A 13627-nucleotide genomic window follows, 5' to 3' on the forward strand; every position below is an offset into this window, starting at 1 on the left:
GTTTACTAGACCATGCCTTTAAATTGTGAGCACGGTGCGCTAATGTGTTCCATTAATATGAAGAATGAATGTATTCAAGCAAGAATGTTTCTTTGTAAATTACTAATAACTTCCAATTTTGTATTATAATTTTGAACGTGCAGGCAAAAATTTAAATACCAAGAATTTGCAAAATGATCTATATTTTTACTTTAGTGTATTAACAAAAATATTTTGAATGAATTATCTTATTTAAGATCTTGAAGCCCAAGAATATTTCCTTTCTACTACCAAAACACATTTATTTTCACACTGTGAAGAATGTGGTCTAAGGGATTTGGCGCAGCTGTAGATCATAGTATAATTGAATGTGCTTCTGGCTACCCATCATCTGCCTCTTTTTCTAATATATGTGAACCAATTAGTCATTCACCCTGAGACGACAGTTTAAAAGTCTTCCGTGTGAGATGAACATTAACCAGACCCAAGAGACTTTTGCTAACCCAAACCTCTTCCCGCCCCAACCCCCAATATACAGACACCACCACCACTTACTACCTTACACTATGCACATGATCAACCTTCACAGATGGCAGCATTTTCTTTTGGTTACTATAATTCTGAAATTGTACTTAACTGAGATGTGTAGTTATTACATTGTAAAACCCTTCTATAAACAATGTATTTTGCATCCTATCACATGGAGAGTCAGGCTAACTAATAGGAAGCACCATGTAATTAAGGACCACTTGATCAATCTGGGTCCTAAAAATAAGGCCTAAGAAAAGTCTTCCTAAAACATGCCGGAAGATCCTCTACACACCACTCTCCAACAGCATGGCCAGATACAGATGTACAGACTTCCAACCATTAGTGTATGAATTTGCAATGTTTCATGAATATAGGAAGATGACATTTCAGATTACAGTGCATAATCTGTTCCATTAGTCATCTTGTTATTTGTACAAGACTAGTGATGTCCTTATGGTTGCATACGGGATCTCACTGTGTTTTCTAACCATCCCAACAGGCTACTGGTGAAAAAGAAGACATGGAGGAGCTCCAGGCATATAACCGACGTCTGCTACACAACATCCTCCCGAAAGATGTTGCTGCTCACTTCCTGGCACGGGAGCGACGCAATGACGAGCTATACTATCAATCCTGCGAGTGTGTGGCAGTCATGTTTGCCTCCATTAGCAACTTTTCAGAGTTTTACGTAGAGCTGGAGGCGAACAATGAAGGGGTCGAGTGTCTACGCCTGCTGAATGAGATCATCGCAGACTTTGATGAGGTAGATACTGAGGCCAAGGTTGGTCACTGTGATCTTCAAGTAAAAGAAAGAGGATAGGCGGCCTCACTATGGACTGCAATGTATACCTTGTCCTAGTAAACGTTTTGGAGGATATGGGATTAAAATGTGGGATACAAGGTGAATACATCAGAGTACGCTTATAAAACTGCACAAGTGTGATCATTAGGACACTCGTGAAATCAGGCCGGGGCCGGAGAGGCAATGTGTTATCTGCTGAGGTTATTGAAGCCATCAATCGCACATGTCAAGACCTAGATCCAGCATCTGCAGATCCAAGGATTGCATGTTCTTGCCTTTCTGTGGATTGGGCATGCCCTGAACCTGTGGATTGGCTGCACATTGGGCCCTATATGCACATCTCTGAATCGTAGATTGGATGGCCTTCAAAGCTGTAGTTCAAATGCATTTCTCACCTTTGGGTCCCTGAGCTGTAGATTGGGCACCTTCCAAACCTTATATTGGCCATTGCCCAAATTACCTGACCTGCCTTTTACGCAACATAACAGTCATTTATAATCCTCCCTAATCATCCTTGGATTTTGTGGGTTCCTGCCCTGGGGGACGGAATAATTGTCTTCCATGCCATGCAAACGGTGCCACTTAAGCTTCCTGTCTTGAGGCATAGATTACATGCCTTTCATGCAATGTGTCGTGTGCCATCTGAGCTGTGGATCAGAGGGGTGTTCACTCCCCAGCCAGTAAATGTGTCATTCTCCTGGCCCAAAGTTTAGGCAACCTCAAGAGCCATAGATTGGGTTTTCTCCCTGGCTGTAGATTATGCATTTCTCTGCTGTTCAGATTGGGCGTTATTTTGGACTTGGTCCCCCCTCCACCAAAGCTTAGATTGTGGACTGTATATTGGGCAACCACTGTGGTGTGAACTGGACATTACGAGAGGTAAATATCTGTGTTCCTTGTGATTGGATCTTCTCTGAAACTAGACAAACCCTTTGGCTCTTTATCTAGGCAGGCTTTGCCTGACAGCTGACTTTCCGTGTGTTCCTTCCTGCAGATCATCAGTGAGGAAAAGTTTCGTCAGCTGGAGAAAATCAAGACGATTGGAAGCACCTACATGGCAGCATCTGGCTTGAATGACACTACGTATGATAAGGTGGGCAGGTCCCACATCACTGCACTGGCAGACTACGCTATGCGGCTCATGGAGCAGATGAAGTACATCAACGAGCACTCCTTCAACAACTTCCAGATGAAGATTGGTAAGTGGATGAGAAGTCATTGATGAATTGCAGGGGTAGGTCCGGGAAGAAGAGTTCAAGAAAAGGGGAAGTATTGAATAATCAAGAAGTGCTGAATGGAAGGGTTACGGGAAGGGTGACAGGAAGTGTGAAGTCCATATGAAAGGTAAACGGGAGGGGGCCCTGGAAAAGGATTAAAAGGAAGAAAAGATTGAGTGAGAGAATGAAACAGACTAGAAGGTACATGTTCTAAAGAAAGAAAACAAGCCTTCTCTGCCTATGCCCCACGACTATGGAACCTCCTCCCTGTAAGCATCAGACCCATCCCCTACAATTAAAAAAAGAACTGTTCAGGGAATCTCTCTGCCTCAACACCAAGGTCATCACACTGCCCCTTGCACCACCTGACTCGCTAGAAGGTGACCAGCCCTCTGCTCCCGGCCACAGCTGTACCCCTCCCCTGTACCCTTCAGTATCACAGCCCCCGCTGTATATCTGTTCTGTTGTTAACTCTGAAAAGCACTCCTTTATGTATCTGTATTGTTGTATACCTCTGTAAAGTGCTCCATTGTTTCTTGAAGCGAGTTCCGCGCTCAATGAATACCATAATAATGCCATCTTATTTTACTGGGATTTAAGTGCGCTGCTGCCACTTGTATGGCTTCCAGGCGCTTTGGTTGATCTGAAAGAGGTGTATAGGTTAGGTTAATGGGAAGAGAAGGAAAATGCAAGGTGGATTTGCTGTTGTGTTGGTATGTACAGACCAGAATTGCCCTGAGCTCTGCACGTGGGCCTCTTTCTAGGTGGTCTGTGTGAGGGCATTAAGGAGTCTGTGTCCTGCTGCGAGCCTCATGTGTCTGTTGTTAGGGTGGTGGTATGTAGGCAGTTGTAGAGGTGTAGTGTTCTGCTGTTGGATGTCTGTAGGGAGGGCTTGTTAATTGTTTGAGCGGCTTAGTCTGCATGTCGTTTTTGAGAATGGAAGAATGTTAGTGTTGGAGGGTTGGTGGACAATTGGTCAATTTAGAGCATCCCACCAATGTTTAAGGAGCAAGATCACAGACCGACTCCCAGGTGAGGAACATATTGCAACTGGTTTATATTTTATCTCAAAGGGGGCAATGCAAAGTTGGCGATAAATGTTAAAGGAAATGGCCTGAAAAAAGCAAAGTGATCTAGAGCAAGGATTGAAAAAAGGTGATGGATCTAGAGGAATGGAGATGGGCAGCGTAGTATCCAAGCAGTAGCAGAGGAAAAGGTAAGTTAACGAGACTGGAGAATTCCCATGTATTAGATTGGAAGAGGGAACAACACCAGAGGCACTGCTCTAAAATGAGAATCCATTTAAAAGAAATCCGTTATTGTACCATGAACATTTACAGGTTCACATGTTGCATATTGCTGCTGCCTACAAGGTGGCTGCAGAATAGTCTTAAAAAGAAATGGGTGTCATCAATTGGTTTCTCAGTGAACAAGGCCTTTAAAGTGTGATTTATGCACAAAAAATTAAAGGGGGACTGAGGGTCTGAAGGCCAGAGAATTTCTCCTGGCTCAGCTATAGTATGTTTGAGGAGGCCTGCACAAGAGATGGACGAATCAACAAACTAGGTATATATTGTACAGGAAATGCATAACTTTTATAACAGGCTGTGGTTGTGTTTGCTACAAGACATCGACAGACATCTAAGGACTTGACAGCTTGCTTGTCTGTGTTTGGACCGACAGTGGACTGATTGATTCCATGCCAGCACATAATACACTTCAGGGGTTCGAAGATACAAGATGCCCTGTGCATAGGCAGAGACCCTTTGTTTGAAAACATGCGCAAAGCCCAAAGGTGATACAGCCTTGCTACCTGAGTGCTGTACCACGCACCAGGTCCTGATCAGAGCCAGGGACATCCCCAAAGTATACAGGTTTGTCGGACAAACCCAGATGGCGAACATCAAAAATTGCTTTGCAAAAGAGTTTGTAGAAATAAGTGACATTCTTCAAAAGTATGGTAGGAGAAAAAACACTGTCTCTAGTGGTAGTAAGCAACTCAGTCAGTTGACCACTGAATCTACTAGCCAGTTAGTGTTGCGTGTGCCATGCAGTCACTAAAAAGAAGAAACCATATTGCGACATCAATTTGGATAAGGTGCAACCTTCATGGCAGACTCTGGCTCTGATTTTAATTTCTACAGTAGTGTATAAAAGAACAAGTCGTAGAGATCCCACAACTACTACCTGATGTTTGACTTTGAGAATGACAAAAAATGAGTTTCAGAGAGTAATGGAGTGCTATGGAAAAAAGTGATAGTAGTAGGGTAGCAGTATGTGACCAAAACTGGACAGTTGATTCAAGGGTGGCCAGATCAGGGAATCCTGCATGCAACTGGACATGTGCAGAGATGATTAGATGTTAGCTGTAGAAGTTCCTGTGTGCGTAATTACTACAAATATATGCAGCTGTTTTTAAACCAGTAGTAGGTTCCATGAAGGAATGCGTGCATGAAATCAAATTGAGTGGTGGCACGCCTCCAGTTCAGCATGTGGTTGGACCTGTAAAACTCGCAGCAATTGTAGAACTTTGCACCTTTACTATGAGCATGCAGGGGTGTGTGGTTGAGGCTGTAGAAGCCATGGAATGAATGAGACTCGCAGTCTTCACAAAAAAAAAGAAATCGGGCAGCGTGGCCTATGTTTGTGTAGAGCTCTGCAGCTGTAAAACATGTTATAGAGGAGCACCATCCTATGTGCCACATTGCTGAGTTGATTGTACAATTGGCCAAAGCCACGTTCTTCACTAAAGTTTTTTTTAATTTAAATGTTTTTATTAGTTTTACAAATTTTAAGGAAACCCCGAAGAAAGACAAAGCGGGATCCCAGAGGATGCGGAAAAAAGGAAAAACAAACATCATCAAAGCATTAAAATGTCCACATTCCTCATCCCTCCTCCTACCTCCCGTTCCCACCCTAACCCCAATACAAGCAATAACTATAAACTAGTTTGTCTTAAAATAGGATTGTGTGATCCTTGGGTCGTTCTAGCCATTGGCTGGGTGAGAGAACAATTATCATCACTGTATATTTTGCATAGTCTCCTGGGAATCTCAATACGTCAGAGGTCGGGTTCAGGGGGGGGGGGGTTTGTCATCAGGAGAGAACGGGTCATGCACAAGTGCATTCCAGGCTGTAATATCTACTGAACCTTCTCTCTTGCCTGTTCTTAGTGCCTCATACCACACTGCTTCCTCTGCCATGGATCATCTTTTCAGATCTTTCCACCATGACTCTATTCTCGGCCCATTTTCGGATTTCCAATTCATCGCAATCCTCCTTTTGGCTAGTATCCACTCCAGGTCAATCATTCGCCTCATTACTGTCTTTTCCTGGGTATTTGTTTTGCCCCAGGAGACATGCTTCCGCCAACCATTCATGGCCTTTTACCCCCTTGTCACGCAGGCGCCTTTCAATTTCTTGCCAGAATTTCTGGATTGTTGGGCAAAACCAGAACATATGTCCTATATCTGCGCTCCCTGCTCCGCATCTCGATGTTACCGCCCCTGCCAGTTGTGAGATCTTCCGAGGTGTCATGTACGCCCTATGAAGTATGTAAAGTTGTATCTGCTTCAGCCTGGCGTGTCTGGATAACTTTTTCGGGTATAGCATTGCTTTCGACCACTCCCCTTCAGTTATTTCCCTGCCTATCTCTGCCTCCCAGGGGGATTTCCCCTCTGTGTAGGTTCTTGGGGATCGTTTCCAGGAGTACCTGGTATGTAACCCTAATATCGGGGTTTCAGCTTCCAGTTCAAGTGGGATTGGCAACCTGCTTTGAGGTTTCTGGTCAGTCTGGTATATGTTATGTATTGGCCTTTATGTACTTGATGTGTTTCTACAGTCCTGGAACGCTAATGGCTCCCCTGTTGGGCATATGTCTCCCACCGTGATTATCCCCCTTTACTCCCAGTATTTCCTGCTATGCATGAGATCTTCTCTGTTGGCTCCATGGAGGGCCGCTAGTGGGATTTACTGAGAGCAGGGCTCTTTTACTTTCAGTATGTTTTGGGTTCTCAGCCATATCTGCCCACCTAATTGCAAAAGTGGAGGCAGGTCTTCAACTCTGGCCTTCCCTAACCATAGTACTTCTTTTAAGAGGTAGGGTGCTATCTTGGAACTCATTGGGGTGTGGTCTATTGTTTCAGTGTCCGCCAGCCAGCCTGCTAAATGTTGAAGCTGTCCAGCTAGATAATAAAGTTCAAAGAGCGGGAGACGCACACCGCCCTCTGTGTAATCCCTGGTCAGTACCTCCAATACCACTTTTCTCCGGCCCTTCCCCCATATGAAATTGCACGGTAGCGAGTTAAGCTCTTTAAAGAAGGATTTTGGAATGAGGAATGGTATATTTATGAAGTGATACAGCAGGCGGGCAAGGGCTACCATTTTTACAAGGGAGATTCTGCCCATTACATCTAACCCTCTTTTTGCTTTAATCATGTTCAGTTTGTGGGTCATTTTGGTATCGTGGCATTAGTTTACACCCAGATATTGAAAGGAGTGGACCTTCCAAGGGAGACTGAGGCGGGGGAGTTGTTCTTCCTCGACTTCTATCCATCCCACTAGACGGAAGAAGCAGGATTTTGTTTAACTAATCACTATCCCGGACAGTGGTGCAAATTTTCCAAGTACCTCTAGGTATGCTTTAAGGTTGTCCTCTGGATGTTTAATGTAGAGCAGCATGTCATCTGCGTAGAGAGATATGACATGTAGGATCCTGTATACCCTAAATCCCTCATCAATGAAAGTTTTTCTTATGTATATTGCTAAGGGTTATACAGCTAGGATATCCAATAAGGGGGCAACCCTGTTTGGTACATCTGCTGATCAGGAATGGGTCTGAGATATGCTTCCCAGTTCAGACACTTGCAGTTGGCTTCCAGTAGAGCATACACATCCATCTCATAACGTAATTTCCCATGTTGTATTGTTTCAGGGAGGCAAATAGCCATTCCCACCTTACTGAATCGAATGGTTTGATAGCATCTAATGCTACTACCGCGCAATCCTCAGGTCAATGACGTGTTCTATCAATAATCGCTTGAATCCTCCTAAGGTTCTCTGTGGTGTATCAAGGAAGTTACTACTTTTTTAAGCCTCTCTGCGAGGACAGCAGTATTTTGATTTATAATTGCTATTGATCTGAAGGATTTTTTGTCCTTGCCGAGTTTTAGGATGGGTATCATTACTGCCTGCTCCATAGTGTCTGGTAACCTTACCTTCTCATGTGCTGCTTCGAGGACTTGGAGTACTTTCGGGGCTGTCAAGTCAGTGGCCCTCATTACGACCCTGGCGGAAATCGAAAAACGATGGCGGAAATGCAAGACCGCCATCGAATAGCGCTCGGTGCGATTATGACCCGTCACCGCAAAGTACGAAGCCATTAGCGACACCGTAGTGAACGCCAACGCTAACTGCACCAAGTACGCGCGCGCGCCATGGCAAACCGCAAAAACCACCATGGTGCAAGGGTACGCCAATTCCGACCCTAGCGGACATGTACCTAACGCCATCAAGCATGGCGGAATGTACCATACCGCCATGGTGAGAAGTACGGCATCGCGAACCAACCGTAAACGGCCCCACTGAGTGCCTGTACACCGCTCCCTGCCCACAAAGTACAACTCCCCGTAGGTGCAATGAAGTCACAATGCAACCATTGAAATGTACAAGTCACCCATGCATGGCAACGAACAAAAGAAACACAAGAGGGGCCAATGGGAGCTGCAGGGCACAGATGGCACGAATACAGAAGCCATCCCAATGGACATGACCACAGTCCCCCACCAAGAAACGCACGCAAACACAGGCACCTGTGACCAGCAATATTCCGAGAATCACATCATTCCACCAGTCCACCTGGCTGACCGGCATCTGTTACACAAAACCCAATCCCCCGCCCCTGAGCATGACAACATTCAAACTGTCATATTGGCAGCCCCCATCCCTGACCTCACGGGCTTCGTAGGCAAACGCGCCCAGTACAGTACCACGCAACTAAACTCCGAAGCTGGAACCCAATGCAGATCTCCTCACAATACATCGCCCCCCAAATAGGCATATGCCACATCACTTGCAAAGAAGAACGCTACACGGGCCAAATCAGAATAGAAATTTAATGCACATCAAAATCACCAAGCCCATACAGCCATCAGGCCATGAACTCCAAAACACTTTTCACCATTGTGGGCTGCATCCGCAAGAAATGACCAGCCACTACTTGTGTGACGCCCTGTTCCCTCATGGTACACAGAGCCACATTCACGTACGAAAAGGCAACATGGAAGCGCACAGAACCGCAGGGCCGTCCCAATGGGGAGGCACTAGTCCAGCTGAAAGGCCGAAATGTTGCTCCGAGCCACCAGTACTGCGTAAGGGCATGTGGCCCATTGGCGATCGTCCCATAAGATCGTAATGCTGCTCCACTGATTAACACGAAGCAGCAGGTGTCGGGAGTAAAACCCATCTGCAGGAGTGGCATACAGATGGCAGTGGCAAAAGGGGAGGAGATACCTGTCAACCAAAAGAAAAGAAAAAGAACAGAATGGCCATCAGAACTACATTCGAACAACTCACTTCAATGATCACACTAAATCCACAGCCATATGCATGCTAGCCCACTCCAAAGGATCATCACCACCCCAAAACCACTAGCGACTCATAACCATCTATATCGAGGTGCAAACACCATCACAAACGAGTGTACCTGTGCATGCGTCTGTCAAAACAGAATCCATCAGGTGGGAATGTTGACGTGCATGGACACAAGTGTCTGAGGGCGCGTCGAGACAGGGAGGGCTCAACAAGGCCAGATAGACGATGGTCCCACTATGGCAGCCCTGCATCACATAGCGTAGGGGAGGCGGATAGATCCCAAGAAGCCCTGTACATGGCAAACTCTGTATCAAATCACCTGCCCATGCATCCATTCATCATTCCCTCATCCCGGGATCAAAACGCCTGAATAATTACTCACATAACATTAGAAACATCCATTGAGTCTGTGCGTTATGCAGCCTGCAAAATCCACAGTGCCCCAGCCCGTAATTCCAGTGTTGTGAAGTAACATGTATTTGGGAACGGCCGGCCTCATCGCCCACGTCGCTATTGCGCATCCCAAACTATTCATATCAATCATTGCATCCTCGCCATGGCCCCTGTCTCAAGGACATTGAACAATAGAACGTTATATTTGCAGTCAGACCTGTGGGCATCTCCTCGCCGCTAGCTGATAACCGAAAGCGCCGCCCTTCGAATTCCTCATTTGCAACATCACGTCGAAGAGGCATCTGTGGCCGTTTGAAATCACTAATTATTCCATCGAGTGCGGCTGTGTGTGAAAATGGCAACTGCCTTCACCCACAAATGGGACGCCCCGCCCGTCGTTGCAACTCGGTACAGTGATGCATGAGGGCCCACCGTTACTCGAGTACTACGTTCCACTGACCCTTCACAAGTCTGTTCGCGACTGCACAGATAGTATGTGAAACAATGGGACCACAGCAGAATGAACATGTCAACCAATGTCACACGGCCATCGGGTACAAATACATGATTGCAATAGCAAGATGCCATTCCCCGAATTGCAGCGTTGTGCGCGGGACGTGCTCGGCCAAAGGGGAGAGCAGTTTGCACAGGTGGAATGAATCACCACAGGTGGAGGCCATACAGCCTGAAAACACATAAATTGCACACCCAGTCTCCTCCCACAACCACACCGAAATGCTACCGGCAGGACTCGCGATGTTGGCCCTGGGGGACCTGATAGCACTGCAAGTACTCCAACTCCAAGAAGAAGACGAACACCAACTACAACCGGCCGCACGGTGGAGACGCAGGAGGAGGAGGAGGCCAAGGCAGGGCCAGCAAGGGCCGCCAGCACAGCCACTACCACCACGCAGGCATCCCGCAATCCCACGCCTCCGAGCACATCCGTTCAACCTCACTGATGAGCAGATCCACACCCTCTACCGTCTGGACCAGGACACCATAGCCGCCATTGTGGACATGACACAGGCTGACCTTGTCAGCATGATAGATAGCCCAACCGCCATCCCACCCCTACTGAAGGTGGTGTCTGTACTACACTTCCTGGCCACAGGCACCTACCAGCACACAGTCGGACAGTTGCATGGCATTTCTCAGCCACTGTTCTCACGGACACTATTGCAAGTGCTCGATGCCCTCCTGCAGCACGCAGACTACATCTCCCTACCACGCTCGGAGCAGGAAATTACGAACACAAAAGTGGGATTCCATGCACTTGCCGGCATACCGGGTTGCATTGGTGCCATCGACTGCACCCATGTGGAATTGGTCGTCCCACATGCCATGGAGGCCCAGTACCGCAACCGAAAACAATTTCATTCCCTGAATGTACAAATGGTGTGTGACTCCAACAGGATCATTACACATTGTTGTGCCCGATTCCCTGGATCAACCCATGATTCTATGGTCTTGAGGAACTCTACAATACCACGCTACATGGAGCGACACGCAGGGAACAGATCCTGGCTACTCGGTGAGTCTCATTACATGCATGATAATGTGGGCTATGTGATTCGGCAATGACCTGGCAGGAAGGGGAGGGGTGTGCGTACGTAGCAATGGCATTCCACATCATACGTTTCTCATCCACATACAGGTGATGCTGGATATCCACTGAAGAGATGGCTCCTCACACCAGTCCGGAACCCACGGGACCAGCATGAGGAGGACTACAACCATGCCCACTCACGTACCCGTGTAGTCATTGAACAGGCATTCGGCCTACTGAAGGGTCGTTTCCGCTGCCTCAGCAGGTCTGGCGGGGCACTCCTGTACCGCCATGAGAAGGTTGCAAAGATGGTCATGGCATGTGTCATGCTCCACAACATGTGCGTACGTAGAAATGTGCCCATGCCCCCTGACGCAGAACTGCATGCACCTGAAGATGGTCAGGATGAGGGTGGGGATGTGGCAGCACCTCAAGGAGTCGGCGAGGCACAGGAGGCCCGTGAAATTCGTCAGCATCTCATTGATGTATGCTTCTAGCACTCACGCCTGGTGGCTGATACATGGACACGGGACTCGTGGCACTGTGTGTGTCTGGGACATGCACAATATGGACTGTACGCCTATGATGGCCTAGTACACAAAGATCAATGTCCACACATCTCATTGGTTGATCGTGCACTGTTTATGGCATATGTGATATCATGTTGAACACCCTATCGACCCGCCACCCAAGTGAGCCCAACACACCCCCTCCACCCTCCTACCTCCCCCCCGAACACCAGTGTCCAAAGATGCTCATTGTCAGTGGGCAGTCGCTATTGCAAGCCCCCTCTGCGGGTATCAGGGGCACCCCTGCCTGTGGAGCGCAGGTTCCTCCCAGATCTACGTTGGGGGCTGCCCTGGACGGAACTTGCAACGGATGATGTCTCTGCCTGCTCACGTCCATGCATGTCCCTAAGGGTTTGTGAGAGCTCAGTGAGCACACGGCGCACTGCGGCTAGTTCGGCACATACGTCTTTGGACATCGCATGCAGTTCCCCCCTCAGGCTCTCGGTGCTTCTCTCCATTTGGACTCTCAGGCTCTCGGTGCTACTCTCCATTTGTGCCCTTAGTGTCTCTGTACCTCTCTCCATTTCTGCCCTAAGTGTCTCAGTTGATGTTTCTATGTCTGCCTTAGTGCCCCCACATTCATCGGCATGGTCCTTGAGGAGCGTGGCCAGTTGCTGCTGTTGCACGATTAACTGGTCGAGGGACTGTTGCCTCTGCTGGGCCATGGCCATATGCCGGGGTGTCACAGAGGGGCTGTTGTCCTCATGTTGCCTTGCCACAGGGCTTGTGGGGGATGGCCGGTCGTCGTCTTGTGGGTGCCCCTGCGTGGTATCCTCAGGTTGTACGGGATCGGACAGACAGGGGGATTGGGAGAGGTCATGGATGGATCTGACTTCGACATCCCCGTCTTCTGTGTCGGAGCATGCTGCCATCAATGGGGTGTCACCTATGGTGCTGCTGCCACCGGAGCCAGTGCCTTCTGTGGCATCCGTTGGGGGGACCTGTGGTGGTGGTGGTGTGGGCATGCTGGCTGCTGGGGTGCCTGTTGATGTTCCCTCCTGTGTGCTGCCACCTGATTTGTGCTGCTGCCGTGTCTTGATGCGTGCAGCTGAGGTGGAGGGTCTTTGGCCGTTGGTCTTGGCCCTCTTTGCAGGTGTGCTGGTAGGGGTGTCCTGGAGCTCGTCGTTTGGATCGGACCCTGTGGTGGAGTAAAGGAGGGCGAGGGTTATTGATGGGTCTGTGGGAATTGGAATGGCATTGTATCACATGCATTGGGGTGGTACCTGAGGGTGATTTGGGTCGGGGCCTTGGAGGTGGTTTCATTTGTGTGTGGAGTGAGGGTGCAGTTGTGTGGCAGCCTGCAGTTGGGTGTGCCTGCTGCACGTGTAGTGCGTGTATTAGGGGTTTTTAATTATTTATGTATTTATTGTGGGTTTTAACGTGCGCTATCAGGCCGATGTGTGTGGACGTTCTCCTGGACATGTGTTTCTGTTGCACTATGTGGACGCATGGTACTTCACATGATTGGACATTGTGGATTTGGCATTGTTTTGTTAGGGCCACCTACCTGAATCTTCGGATGTCTGCACTCCTTTCTCCATCCCTCCGACTCCCTCTATGCTCTCCATTCCGATGGTGGAGGCACAGATTTCTTCCCAGGGGGTCAACTTGATGGGTGATTCAGGACCTCCCCCGGTGGCTGTGGCAATGTTGCGGTTGGCAGAGAGTATGCTGCGGACGCGTATCCGCAGGTCGTCCCATCGCTTACGGCATTGCTGTGGGGTGCGGGGTGCGGTCCCCACCGCACTTACCCGCTGTGCCACCAGAGCCCATATGGCCTTCTTGTTCGCAAGTGCCGTCCTGGTCATTTGCGTGGAGAAGGCGGCGGCGGCATTCTCCTGGAGGGTCTCTGTTAGCACGGTGAGTTCCTCACGGGAGAAGTGGACCTGCCGCTTGCGGTCGCACGCTTTCTTCGCTACTTTTCCCATTTTTCTTGGTTTCGCTAGGGTGGATGACGGGTTGGGGTGTGTCTCAGGGTAGTGTTTATAGTGGTTGT

The 13627-nt window shown here is 48.3% G+C and overlaps 1 protein-coding gene and 1 long non-coding RNA gene across 2 annotated transcripts in view; one reads left to right on the plus strand and one right to left on the minus strand.

Annotated features, from left to right (window-relative positions):
* The window catches only part of ADCY6 (adenylate cyclase 6), an 820353-nt gene that overhangs the window by 645284 nt on the left and 161442 nt on the right, over window positions 1-13627 (plus strand). Inside the window, exons 20-21 of the mRNA XM_069653856.1 lie at window positions 1010-1273; window positions 2307-2511. Of these exons, the coding sequence (XP_069509957.1) occupies window positions 1010-1273; window positions 2307-2511 (469 nt within the window). The remainder of the gene's footprint in view (window positions 1-1009; window positions 1274-2306; window positions 2512-13627) is intronic.
* LOC138582512 (uncharacterized) overlaps window positions 1-13627 on the minus strand; it is a 340772-nt gene that overhangs the window by 200826 nt on the left and 126319 nt on the right. The window lies entirely within an intron of this gene.

The sequence above is a fragment of the Ambystoma mexicanum genome, chromosome 3q (assembly GCF_040938575.1).
Source record: "Ambystoma mexicanum isolate Mex_15411 chromosome 3q, UKY_AmexF1_1, whole genome shotgun sequence".
NCBI lineage: Eukaryota > Metazoa > Chordata > Amphibia > Caudata > Ambystomatidae > Ambystoma > Ambystoma mexicanum.